This window comes from Schistocerca americana, chromosome 11 (genome assembly GCF_021461395.2).
Source record: "Schistocerca americana isolate TAMUIC-IGC-003095 chromosome 11, iqSchAmer2.1, whole genome shotgun sequence".
Lineage (NCBI taxonomy): Eukaryota > Metazoa > Arthropoda > Insecta > Orthoptera > Acrididae > Schistocerca > Schistocerca americana.
The window spans coordinates 153,228,987-153,243,663 of NC_060129.1; the positions used below are offsets into that span (position 1 = coordinate 153,228,987).

General features: G+C 39.9%; 1 protein-coding gene across 13 annotated transcripts in view; it reads right to left on the minus strand.

The window, feature by feature from the left end:
• Window positions 1-14,677, minus strand: part of LOC124554092 (eukaryotic translation initiation factor 4 gamma 1-like) — a 656,327-nt gene that overhangs the window by 50,894 nt on the left and 590,756 nt on the right. For 10 of the 13 annotated variants that reach the window (XM_047128148.1, XM_047128144.1, XM_047128153.1 and 7 more), the window contains 4 exons: window positions 14,051-14,189; window positions 7,447-7,663; window positions 3,659-3,804; window positions 3,028-3,120 (listed from right to left, as the gene is read on the minus strand). In XM_047128148.1, coding sequence (XP_046984104.1) covers window positions 3,028-3,120; window positions 3,659-3,804; window positions 7,447-7,663; window positions 14,051-14,189 — 595 coding nt within the window. The remainder of the gene's footprint in view (window positions 1-3,027; window positions 3,121-3,658; window positions 3,805-7,446; window positions 7,664-14,050; window positions 14,190-14,677) is intronic. The other 3 variants (XM_047128147.1, XM_047128145.1, XM_047128146.1) reach the window with 3 other exon arrangements.

The window sequence follows — 14,677 nt, forward strand, 5'->3', positions numbered from 1 at the left end:
AAAGCATCGGAATTTCGTAAAGCATACTAAAATGCATAATTCGGCTTTGAGCACACACGGACGGAGAGAGCGTACAGATGGTGTAGCAGTTCTTCAGAACCCCGAGCGCCACAGATGGCGTCACATGATTCACATATAACACAAAGTATGCATTTTATAACATCATGGTAAGGTTTTAATGTTTTCTGTCATTTTTATTGGCTGGACTTAAATGTTTCATTCATTTCCCTATTGACCCCAAAAGAACACTGAAATGTTTGTGTCCTTACTGACCTGTATCCTGGGCTGAATAGTGACAGTGATACAAAATTAATTTTGTAGTGAGTAAAAAAAGCCATGTGATTAACTACACAATAGGTCCACGCGATTTATACGATATAAATACCAAAATTTGAACGAGGTATTAGGAAATTATTTGAAAAGCTATCCCTATACACCCTGTTTTACAGTAAATCTGAAGATTCTTTAATTTTGCAACTACTAATGCTGTGTTACACACGATAAACTACGAATGCTTAGACGTAGCATGCCTTTAATTTATTATAAAAACAGGTAACAGATGTACACTCATCAGAGTGAAGGGACATGCACAAAAATGTTTACTTCTTACATTGACGTACACATACTTTACTATATGTACAACAGCAGGTGTTATTGCCACTGCAGGAAGCTTCTGGAAGAAGGTAGAGCATTTTGTTTGATCAAACTTTTTGGACAGTTAGCACATCAAAAATGATTGTGAAGAGAAACTTAATTGGAGCATAGGCATGAAAGTGTCACTTCTATCCCAAAGGAGACGATACTTTGTGTTGGCTACAAATTTTCTGTTTTGTACACCCCTGCCCCTTTCGAGACCTGTGCCACATCCATTCCATTGGGGTGGACATTAGCTACGGAGGGTGCTATCTAGCGGCCGGTGAGGCTATCACCGTTACGAGAACAGGTATGTGTTGACAAGGCGGCACATTAGAAAAAGTATCTTGCACGTTGTCCACTAAGGAAGATGTTTTAAAGTGGTAAGAAAAACATACCCACAACTATGGTAACTTGTGAAAGTCTCTAGTCAGCATTTATCTCTGCTTCAGGACATACTACAAGACCTACCGGAGGAGTCAGTATTTTCTCTGGCTGACAACATTGAAGATGATTGGGACTGGGAGGTTGTGCTGTGACAAGTTAAGAATGTTATCTCAGAAACCGATAACAGCACAGAAGAATCTGAAGCTGAGGCAGAGGATCCAGTCATTCTCCCACACTTAGTGTTCAGTACACCTGTCCAGAAGAAATGAGTGAAGTGAACAGTACACGGAGGGTGGCAGAAAGTGATTCTGACACGTCCGCCCCTCATTCTTAGCTGAGCATGGAGTAAAAATAAATCAAAAAGCACCTGCAAACATTTCTCTCTCTCTGATCTATTTGCTGGAAACCACTGTTTACAGAACTTATCTTTATGAGAGACAAAATGTGAAGGAAACCCTGTGTAGCTGTGGCACAATAACTATTCCACAGCTGAGGTTCCCAGGCACGAATCTGCATTACATCAAATAACTCAAGATTACGACCCATCGCTTTGCCAACACTGGAATGCTGCACTAAGGACATATCCAATCGCGAATAGCACGACAGCTGATCAATTTGAAATAATCAAGAGTTTTCTTCACTTTACTGGTAACAGCGCACAAGGACTGATCAATAACAATCTGACTGCTAGATTAGCCCAGTTTTAAATTCACTTCAGACGATTTCTACAAGCAGTCGACTAAGAGGAAGAAGTCTGTTGACAAGCAATATATACCTTTCAGAGGTTGAAGAAACTTTAAGCACGGGTCATCAAAGTACGGATGTGTGCAGGTAGCTCAGAATATGTGCACATATCTGTAGTTTAATTGAGTCAGAAGAGAAAGCAGAAGCGATCCGTTACCGTGCAGAAGGCGCCCTCAGACCGATTATACACAATACAAAAATCACAGTGTTTCTCGATAATTTGTTCACTATTGTGCCTCTGCCCCAGGAACTGAAGAAATGTACAATGTATGCCACAGCAACATATCTAACAGATAGTCTAACAGCAGCTGAAAGTGTTTTACTTCCTGAGAAGTAAAGAAGGACAGAGTAACTTTCAACTGTAGTAACTCCAGCGACAGTTGGTAGTAAAACATTGGAACAAGAATTTATTGAAATTTCTCGCCTATGTGCTGTTGCTCATTATATTTCATGTGAGTTGTGTCGGTCTAACAGACAAATGTTTAGCACTGTATGCGCACCACCAATGCAACTACGTCCGTACCGGTGAGTGCATCTTTTCTCAACATGGAGGGAGCAAATTGCTGGTTCGTACACGCGACAGGACGTAATTTGACCTCCTTAGAATTTGAAGAGTATGTAGTGAGAGCACAAATAAAAACTGGTCACGTGATGAAACCAGTGTAAAGAGGCAGGCCGAATTTAACTCGAGGTCAGATGAAGTAAGCTATTGTGCAGGGAACCATTGGCCAAGCTGACCAATGTAAAAAATATACTAATTGCTGTCACGATGAAATTTGTAAAACAAACACACTATATTATTATCAAATGGAAAAACCTTTGTGTCCAGATTGTTTCAAAAATTCACTCACTAAAAGATGATAACTATTTTTACAGTAATTGCATTGTCATGTGTTCACTGCAGGAGAAATAATTAAAATCTGATACAGATAGCTAAAAATTATAATAAATGATTGATTACTTTCAACTTATTTGTTGATAACGATCACTCAAATTGTATTTTCTTTCAAATTAACATATGCAAGGAAGGGGTAGAGGCACAAAAAGTCACAGTTATATATCCACAATAAGAATATATTTTACAATCTCTCTCCCTCACAACTTCAGCTCTAGGAAACTGCAAAATTATAGACTATAGGAACTGATTTTTTTAGCCCTTCATTGATAATTTTTCCTCACAGTCAGTCAGTCCACTACTTTCATCGGTATTAATCATTAGGGCACACCAGCGAAAAGTAAAAAAAATTGTTAACTAATATTCACCGTAACACGTACCCCTCGGTAGCTCTGAGATTTTGTGAACGCCGGTGTGAAGTTGTCATGAGGGCCCCTGCTTAGATCCGGCAATCTTGGCTGCTGAAAGAAAAGCTCATTACACCAGTGCACCACAATACTGCCCTACTCTCAATCTAACAAACAGTTTCAGAAATTTTCCACAATCACAAGTATGTCAGAAACTCCAGTCTGGCATGACATCTGTTTCATCACAGAAAAAAATAAAATTGCAACTAAAAATTAAAAATAGAATACACTTTACTTTTTATAGTATGTGAAACACTTACAAAACTATGTAAACTTTATAACAAGCAGAAACGAACAGAAATCACATACACTGAAAGAAAAAAAAATCACGTTTACTCAAAGAAACAACAACTTGCCAAATGAATTTCAGAGCATGCCAACACAAAACTTAAATAAAACAATTGCATTTCTTTTCAATAAAAGAGGATGACTATAAAAGTTGGCATACCATGAATGAAATATCCTTTTGCAAAAAGGTGATAACCTTTGATCCCTTTCGTGGCGCAATGGGAGAGAAGAAACAAATTATTGCCACTTCTGCATCCAAGAGCTTAACTGTAAACTGCACTTACAGCATTAGAAGGTTACTCACCCTGTTCACTTTGTCTTTCAGTACAAAGTTCAGAACATCAGGACGTATCTCCGGCTTCTTCTTTGCTTCTGTTGTATCTTTGAGCTTAATGAGGAAATCTCTCTCATATTTCTTTTTACCGTCAGGGTTGAATGGGCTCCATTGATCTAGAATAATAAATGTAACATTCACTCTGAATCTGGCAATTAGATAAATACACACAGTAACTAAAGAAACTATCACATAAAAGCTTTTGTATAACCAAGAACATGCCGGTCACTATCCCTATATAAGAAAAAACACACGTCCCGAGGTAATTTATTTGTGGAGACAGAAGTAGACATAATTGTTTCCCAATGTCACAAATAATGTTCAATTTTATGAACACAGGGCTATGAACACAACTATAAACCCAGAGATAAATTTTTGCTGCACTTGCTTCCGAAGGCAGCTCAGTTATCTAAGGCTTTTGTTAACAGCTGCTCTACGAAATGATCTGCAGCTTACATAATGACTAAGTGGTCATTGTAATGTGCACGGTTCAGTTTAATTTTAGTCGGCTGTCGTTTGAAGATAAATCTAGTAAAATAGTGAACTGCCAAACAAAATTCTGTCCAGTGTTCCCTCTTTTCATAAATAGTATGTAACCCTTTACCTATTTATTGTCAGTGCAGAAGATGCAGCTTTACTGTACGATTAAATGATGATGGCGTCCTCTTGGGTAAAATATTCCGGAGGTAAAGTAGTCCCCCATTCGGATCTCCGGGCAGGGTCTACTCGAGAGGACGTCGTTATCAGGAGAAAGAAAACTGGCGTTCTACGGATCAGAGCGTGGAATGTCAGATCCCTTAATCGGGCAGGTAGGTTAGAAAATTTAAAAAGGGAAATGGATAGCTTGAAGTTAGATATAGTGTGAATTGGTGAAGTTCGGTGGCAGGAGGAACAAGACTTCTGGTCAGGTGACAACAGGGTTATAAACACAAAAGCAAATAGGGGTAATGCAGGAGTAGGTTTAATAATGAATAGGAAAATAGGAATGCGGGTAAGCTACTACAAACAGCATAGTGAACGCATTATTGTGGCCAAGATAGATACGAAGCCCACACCTACAACAGTAGTACAAGTTTATACGCCAACTAGCTCTGCAGATGACGAAGAAATTGAAGAAATGTATGATGAAATAAAAGAAATTATTCAGATTGTGAAGGGAGACGAAAATTTAATAGTCATGGGTGACTGGAATTCGAGTGTAGGAAAAGGGAGAGAAGGAAACATAGTACGTGAATATGGATTGGGGCTAAGAAATGAAAGAGGAAGCCGCCTGGTAGAATTTTGCACAGAGCACAACATAATCATAGCTAACACTTGGTTTAAGAATCATGATAGAAGGTTGTATACATGGAAGAACCCTGGAGATACTAAAAGGTATCAGATAGATTATATAATGGTAAGACAGAGATTTAGGAACCAGGTTTTAAATTGTAAGACATTTCCAGGGGCAGATGTGGATTCTGACCACAATCTATTGGTTATGACCTGTAGATTAAAACTGAAGAAACTGCAAAAAGGTGGGAATTTAAGGAGATGGGACCTGGATAAACTGAAAGAACCAGAGGTTGTACAGAGTTTCAGGAAGAGCATAAGGAAACAATTGACAGAAATGGGGGAAAGAAATACAGTAGAAGAAGAATGGGTAGCTTTGAGGGGTGAAGTAACGAAGGCAGCAGAGGATCAAGTAGGTAAAAAGACGAGGGCTAGTAGAAATCCTTGGATAACAGAAGAAATATTTAATTTAATTGATGAATGGAGAAAATATAAAAATGCAGTAAATGAAGCAGGCAAAAAGGAATACAAACGTCTCAAAAATGAGATCGACAGGAAGTGCAAAATGGCTAAGCGGGGATGGCTAGAGGACAAATGTAAGGATGTAGAGGCCTATCTCACTAGGGTAAGATAGATACTGCCTACAGGAAAATTAAAGAGACCTTTGGAGATAAGAGAACGACTTGTATGAATATCAAGAGCTCAGATGGAAACCCAGTTCTAAGCAAAGAAGGGAAAGCAGAAAGGTGGATGGAGTATATAGAGGGTCTATACAAGGGTGATGTACTTGAGGACAATATTATGGAAATGGAAGAGGATGTAGATGAAGATGAAATGGGAGATATGCTACTACGTGAAGAGACAGACGATAACTAGTTTGGACAAGAAGAGAATAGAAGCTTTCGAAATGTGGTGCTACAGAAGAATGCTGAAGATTAGATGGGTAGATCACATAACTAATGAGGAAGTATTGAATAGGATTGGGGACAAGAGAAGTTTGTGGCACAACTTGACCAGAAGACGGGATCGGTTGGTAGGACATGTTCTGAGGCATCAAGGGATCACCAATTTAGTATTGGAGGGCAGCGCGGAGGGTAAAAATCTTAGAGGGAGACCAAGAGATGAATACACTAAACAGATTCAGAAGGATGTAGATTGCAGTGGGTATTGGGAGATGATCAAGCTTGCACAGGATAGAGTAGCATGGAGAGCTGCATCAAACCAGTCTCAGGACTGAAGACCACAACAACAACAGAAGATCCACCTGTCACTGATCCTCACAATGTGAATAATGGTCTGAAGACATTTCTGCCCATATTTACCGTTAACTGTACTCCTTTTTTACGTATTTCAGGTCACAGCTAGCATAGAAACTAAGTCCTCATTCTGTCACGTTTCAAACCTACACACAAGTAAAGGAGGACATCCAAATCTAATATATAAAAATGATTATTTTTCACCTTCTGTGCATTCCTATACCATTTGTCTGATCATTAAGTTGAATTAGGGGCACGCCATAGATTTTTAATTAGTACCACCAAACCTCCACCATCACTCTAGGGGTAAGAACACAGACCATGTACATATATTTCATAACATGTATCATCATCATCATCATCATCATCATCATCATCATCATCATCATCATCATCATCTTAAACATCATAATATCCATAGTTTTGGGGATGCAGGCTCACAGATGACAGTCTTGATGATGTGCTATCCCTACGATGTGGCGGTAGGTGTGGAAAGACTGACATTTCGGGAATGTCAAACAACTGAAATAATTTCAGCCAAACTTGGCACACACACATCACTAGCCATATAGGGAAAAAAAAAGTTACATTGACAGTCCCAGTAGTATTACGGCTGAGGGTAGAGCTGATGTGCGCCAAGCACCCCTCAGGAGTGTCTGAAGCAATTTCAATCAAATTTGATACATAAGTAACTCATTATTTGTATAACAATATTACAGGAATAAGAAACCTTTACTACCCATAGTATTAAGTGCAAATTGTGTTGCTCAAGGCATCGACCGAGTGAGCCAGTAATTCTATGAGCACTTTTGCAGCCAAAGATTACACCATATAGGTGAATCCCATAGATACACTAAACATTCTCTCTCAAGTTGCACAGGGTAAAACAGCAGAGGACTGTTCCCTGAGGGTTCAGATGTAACTGCAGAGTGGGATTTGCTACATATACATATGAAATACATGAACAAGTGTGTGCAGAATGTGTAACATCTCCCTCTTCGTGTGTGTGTGTGTGTGTGTGTGTGTGTGTGTGTGTGTGTGTGTGTGTGTGTGTGTGTGTGCGCGCGTGTGCGCGCGTGTAGGGAGGGGGGAGGGGGCCACTACTATGGTAACTCTCAAACCTCAGCAACGAGGAATTCCAGTATTTATCATCAATGTGAATTCTGGAAAACAGGATCATCAGTGGTTTGAGCACGACAAACTTTTGTGTGTAACTGCTGAATCATGTACCTTCTCTGTACATCTGCTTAGGCACAGGCAGAACAGGCTTGGGTGGAATATTCTCTATGATCTCATCTTCCTTCTTCTCCTTGAGTGCTGCTGCAGACACCTTCGCATTCGCTTCGTTCCGTGCAGCGACTAGTTTCTGCTCCTTCTCCTTTTCACCCTCCGCCTCCTCTTCTCCTTTCTCTTTCTCCTTTTCTTGGTCTTTTTCCTTCTCGTTCTCCTGTAAAGAAAGGAAGACAGTGAAACCTTTTAATGTATGTTAATGGAAAAATGCAAATGATCTTGCCATCTGTGGGGTGGCTTGCTTGCCTGCGATCACAAAGGAGGGGTATCTTAAAGTGCCGGACAAACAAGGTTCCTGAAGAGGGGCCTTTTAACATAAACCAAAATAGCCTTGCTGTGCTAGTACTGTGAACAGCTAAAAGCAATGGGATACTACAGATTTGGTTTCCCGAGAGCATTTAGCTCTACTACGACAGCATCCTCTCAGTCAAAATATTCTGGAGGTAAGATAGACACCCATTCAGATCTCCAGGCAGGAACAACTCATGAGGACATCATCAGGAGAAATAAAACTGGCATTCTACAAATCGGAGTGTGGAATGTCAAAACTCTTAATTACTCATGTTAAGTTAGAAAACGGGGGTAATGCAAGAGTTGGGTTAATAATGAATACGAAAATAGGAATGCAGGTATTATGAACAGAATAGTGAACACATTGTAGCTAAGATAGACACAAAGTCCCACCTACCACAGTAGAACATGTTTATACACCAACTAGCTCTCCAGATGATGAAATTGAAGTGTACAATGAGGAAAGTTATTCGAATAATTAAGGGAGACAGAAATTTTAATAGTCATTTGGGACTGGAATTCAACTGTAGGAAAAGGAAGAGAAGGAAAAGTAGTAGGTGAATATGATCATAGCTAGAGCACTTCAAGAATCACAAAAGGTTGTATACGTGGAAGAGGCCTGGAGCCACCGGAACGTTTCAGATATGATTACATAATGGTAAGACAGATTTTGGAAGCAGGTTTTACATTGTATTTTCTTTATTGGAAACACACACATGCCGTGCAAAGGATTACATTCAGTTACATTACTTGTCTTTGCTATAAGACTTTTCAGAGGCAGATGTGGACTAGGACCACAGTTTACTGGTGACAAAATGTATGCTGAAACTATAGAAATTGCAAAAAGTTAGGAAATTATGGAGATGGGACCTGGGTAAGTTGAAAGAACAAGTGGTTGAGAGTTTCACAGGAAGCATTACTAAAGAACTGACTACGAAAGGGGAAAGGAATACTGTAGACCAATGGGTAGCTTTGAGAGATGAAACTGAAGGCAGCATAGGATCGAATAGGTAAAAAGACAAGGCCTAGTAGATATCCTCTGATAACACAAGGGATTTAAGTTAACTGATAAAAGGAGGAAAATTACAAATGCAAATGACTGAACAAACTCAAGAATTTAGAAGCGTATTTCACTAGGAGGAAAATAGATACCGCCCGCAGAAAATTAAAGGGCTTTTGGAGAAAGAGAAGCAGCTGTACAAATATCAAAAGCTCAGTGGGGAAACCAGTACTATGGGAAGAAGGAAACGCTGAAAGGTGGAATGAGTATACAGAAATATCATAGAAGGGGAAGAAGATGTAAATGAAGTGGGAGATCTACTGTGAGGAGGAGTTGACAGAGCACTCAAAAACAAGTTCAAACAAGGCCCCTGGAGTAGATTATGTTACACCAGAACTACTTATAGGCTTGGGAGAGTCAGCCATGATAAAACTCTTCCCTCTCACGTGCAATATGTACGAGACAGGTGAAATATCATCAGACTTCGCAATTGCTGACACACACACACACACACACACACACACACACACACACACACACACACCTTACAGAAGAAGAATGAAAAAATGGGAGAAGGGAAAATCAGTTTGGATACCGGAAAAATGGAGATACACACAAGGCAATACTGACCCTACGGCTTATCTTAGAAGATTGTTAAGGAAATACAAACCTGCACTTATAGCATTTGTAGACTCAGAAAGCCTTTGACAATGTTCACAGGAATACTCTGTTTGGAATTCTGAGTGTAGTACATGTGAACAATAGAGTGAAAGGCTATTTACGGAGTTGAAAGGCATGGAAGATATGCAGTGGCTGAAAAGGGGGGTGAGAAAGGGATGCTAATCCCCAATGTTATTCAATCATTATATTGAAGAAGCAGTGAAAATAAATTGAAGAAAGCTTTGGAGTCTCTTCAAAGTATAGGGAGAAGGAACCAGAACTTCTGAGGTCTCTCAGTGACAGCTTAATCCTGTCAGACCGCAAAAGACTTTGAAGAGCACTTTAACAGAATGGACAGTGTCTTGTGAGGAGGATACAAGACCACCATCAACAAAAGCAAAACAAGAGGCACTGAATGTAGTATAACTAAATTAGGCGATGGGAAAGAAATTAAAGAGTACGAAATGACATGAAGTAGCACATCAGTTTTGCTATTTGAGCGGAAAATAACATGATGGTAAAGGAAGAGAGGACACAAAATATGAACTTGCAATGGCAATGAAAGCATTTCAAATGATGCAAATTCTGTTGACATTGATTATGCACCTAACTGTTACGAAGTCTATTCTCATGGTATCCGTCTGGAGTGTAGCCACGTACGGAAATAGAACATAGACAATAAACAGTTTACACAACAAGAGAATAGAAGCTTTGGTGCTACAAAAGATCACTGAATGGAACTTGGAATCAAAATTTACGGCACAACCACACTAGAAGAAACTACTGATTGATGGGACACATTCTCAGACAACATTTTTCATCACCAACTTAGTAACAGGAGGTGTGGGAGTGCAAAAATTGAAGGATGGATATAGTAAGCAGATTCAGAAGCTGTCAGTGTCTGTTATTCAGAGACTAAGAGACTTGCACATCAGAGAGTAACATGGAGAGCTGCATCAAACCAGTCTTTGGACTGAACAGAGGAAGGAGGAGGAGGAGAACACAGGAAGACTGAAAACCAAATGCGTACTGCACATGTAACTTCTGAATATTTTCATCACAGTTGTAGTCCACAGTTGTCTCCCACAGGTACTAATGTCGTGCAGTACAGCCACAATCACATTACTATAATTTATGAATTAAGACATTTTTGAAGATCCCAGTGTACATCCACTGTAAAGAACAACAACACAGCCAAGTTTACCAACCCACCACAAAAAGCTCTTTACTTAAGGCAATACAGCACAGATGAAATTAGTGCCAACAGTCAAAATACTACTGTATGAGCAGCAACAATACAGCCTCTACTGAAGCCACAAATGAAGTTTACGTCTGTATCAAATTGAAATGTTTTGCCCAATGACGACATTCCCCTACTGTTATAATACTATTAATGTTCACAGTTTACTTAAGGTTATGCTGAAATTCATACATTTCCAATGAAGGCAGAGACATTGTCTGCTCATTTATGACGAATGACTAATCTGTTCTGCGTAACGTTTGGATGTGTACTGGGAACATTTTGCAGATGCAGGTGTAGAATGAGCCAGGCAAGGTTAAATGACCAAGTTTTACAGACCGTCAGAAAATTTATTCCTCGTGCAGAAAATTTATTCCTCGTGCGGGGTATAGGACATTGTGCACAGGCCCGTTTGGTGGGCTAACAGCAGTGAACGAGGGGGCTGAGAAGTGAGCACTTTACTAATGTATATCATTTCAGAAGTAGATCTACAATGGAATTAGGAAGTAAATTATTCTTAGCTAGACAGGTGTCTCTGCAGGAGAGCTTACCATTCAGCCAACATTCCTTAACAGTATTCCTCATCCACCCATTACACACACTGATGCACTCTTTGCAAGTGCAAATGATTGTTTCTTAAGTGACAGTCTCACTCAGTATGTAGGCCATAATGACTACTCCTTAACAATATAAGGAAATACTTTTAACCACAAACTGGAGATTATGAACTGTCTGGGCAACCTGCAGCAAATGACTACAAAACACTTATTGACAGATTATACCAACCAGCACTGCTGGTGGACACTGAAGTTCTTTTTCTTTCATAGCTGACAGCTGTAATGCCCCTTCTAGCATTTTAATACATTTGTATGATCTCATCCTTTATCTCTACCACCATGCAGAAACAAGGCATTTAAGGTCATTACCAAATATCTCTAACAGTTCTCAACAGGACTTACTTCAAATTTGTAGACAATTTACTCTAATCAGTTGAAAAAGGCTCCTATCAAAGTACAAAAATGCAAATATATTCTGGCGTATCCAAAAGCGTAAAGTGGAGTGCGAGCAGCCTCACGACTCAGGGATGGTCCCTTAGGTTTAGAGGATCCCCATTCTTCCTGGAAGGAAGCAGGTTTCTACTAATACCCTCAGTAAGCAAATGCCACATTGAGGCAGGAAACGAAAAATGAAAGACGCTATCAGGCCCCAAAATCTAATACTGTTGGGGTAAAAAAAGTTGGCCAAGGGAAGCCGAACGAAAGAAGACAAGAAGTCTGACACCTAACGGGAAGTAATACCAGATAGATAGTGGCCCATATAGTTGCCATCCATACAGTCCCATGATGGGAGCCCCCTGGGAGAACTACATTTTGGCTGTAGCCTCACCAACTGACCAGTTGGCACAGGTGACTGTAGTACGAAAATTAACCAACTCTTCTGTAACTCACCTCAAGACTGCATAGCTGAAGTCAGCTGCCACAGAGTAAGAGTAAAAATGTAACTTCCACCATGCCGAGAGCACTCAAACACTGCATACCAATAGTAAGGGGATCTGTCTTCTCAATGAAAGACTGGAATAATTTAGGAGGGCATTCCAGACTAGTGGTAGCTCTTTGACAAGTTCACGATGTATAACTCAGTGAACACAGAAACTGGAAACAATACGTCTTAAGTCAGAGAGGCACGAAGTAGGCTTCACTGGTGCAAAGGGTATCAAACATTTGTATGTTATTACTTATTCCCATACAAGTAATTCCAATCCGCACTAGTCCATCTGTGCATCACAGCGGCATCCAGAAATGGTGTAGTTTGAACGATTTCGAGGTCATCAAAGCAGCCTCAAGTAACTGAAAGGTGGAAACTAGTATTGACAGAACCGTACATGCTCAAGCAATGACAATTTCCCAGCAGCATTCTCCCTTTCACACAACCACAAGTGGCCTACACTGCTTTGATGAACACAAGGACAACTTAACATCTGACCTGCCCCCACACTTGCATATTCACACGCCATAATTCAGTGGAGGCTTTTGGAACAACAATGGTTCATCACAAAAATTTGTCTAAGTAATAGTAATTCATGAACATGCAGAACACCTCACTGCACCAAAATAAATTCTCAAGCCAGTATGATGTAAGGAATCTTACCATATCCAAAATTAATAGTGCTCAAGCGCTTTTACAAAATGAGTGTGTCCCATATCAATAAACCAAACAACGTTTTCTCCGATCAATACTGGACTAGTAACACAGGGCGGAGAGGTAACCTCCTGGATATTTCTACCCAAGAGCAGCTCAGGATCTGTATGCAGTCAGTTGAGTAGCTCAGAAACTCCAGTCTGGCATGACATAATACAGGCTTCATCATGGCTTTGTGTTAATGCATTAATGAGGCACTGGTAGGGGAACTATATTGCTTTTTACATGTGGTTACCTAGTGCCAGATAAATTCTAATGAAATATTCCTCGTAAATTTTGAAAGCCCCCTGTTCTAAACACATCGAGGTAGCAGAATATTTGGACAGATCCTACTTGTGGGCAGTATTCAAGTATTTAAATACTGGCAAATACTGTTTGATGCTCTGCAACGTTAAGTATCTGACGATCTCTCAGGAAAACTGATGTTATGCTGTTGCTTTCAGTCACATGACATATGAACTGACACTTAAAGCATTCTGCTGATACATCCAGCTAGAAATTGAAAATGCAGAAATACCCAATGAACTTATATTTTTTTTATGCTTACATGTAACAGCACTGGTTAAAAATAAAGCTATCTGCAGTCTAAAGGCTAGTTTAAACCATCCAGAGGTTTACTAACCTGTCCTGCTGCAGGTGGTATGCTCTTGTTACCTCATTTTAACTATTGTGATAGCTTGTTTTAAGGGGGACCCATATTACCATGTGGATTCCAATCCACAATGCAAACTGACAAAATTATCACTGCCTGAAAAAATATACGGAAAAAATCCAGTAGAAATAAAAGAATTAAGGCCCCCAATCTTTACACAGAAAGTTCGACATTGACGTGTATTTGCTTAGAAGCTAAAATCTATAGCCACACAAACACACTATCGATCCGTCCTTGGTAATGATACTAACATCATTTTCAAACAATTATTCTAATTTCACACAGCTGTGGGTCCTCAAAGAAGAATGATGCAAGAGCATCCACCACTTATCTTCAATAGTTATTCTGCACCATTCCTTACATATCAAAACTTTGCCACCTCGACCTCTCAAATAAATTTTAGTTAGACACATTACTGGCAACACCTAAGTGAAGATTCACAACAATAAAACTCATTAATTTTCATCAAAAGCAAACTATCCTACATAGAAATCACACTCACCTTTACAGGGGGTTGTATTTCGGGAACCGGCGAAGCAGGTCGCGGTGACGCGGGCCTCGCCGGTGTCGACGAAGGGGCAGGTGAGGTAGACGGGGGTGGCTGCTTCTCTGCAGCCTGGACTGCTGGAGGTGTGCTCTCTCTGCCAAAAGTCACGAACATTCATTTAAATGTACAACGTGCTGACATTTTATTAAGAACACTGCTCGAAATTCCATCACAAATTATTTTTATTCACGTTGACACGTACGGACCAAAACAATTTCAAAAGCGGCGAAACTGTATCACCCAACACTAGTTATTTTATTAACCCTATAGCACAGAGCGTCCACTACAGTGGGAACCTTTACTGGTCACTTCTCTAACATTTTCAATTAGCTCTGAGGGTGCAAATGCAAAGAGTACACTGCAGGGGACACTTCTTCCTTATAATGTGCCCTGCGTGTATTTTCAGCCTCACAGATGACGCAAAACTCCAGAGAAATAGCCATAAAAATCTGTCCACTGCAGTGGAAATCATACATCATGCCACAGGGGCAAGTGTTTTTGACACTGTCACCTGGGAACATTCTAATTTAACATGTTTTACAAAATATTTATGGCAGCAACTAGTGAAAATGTAATATCCAC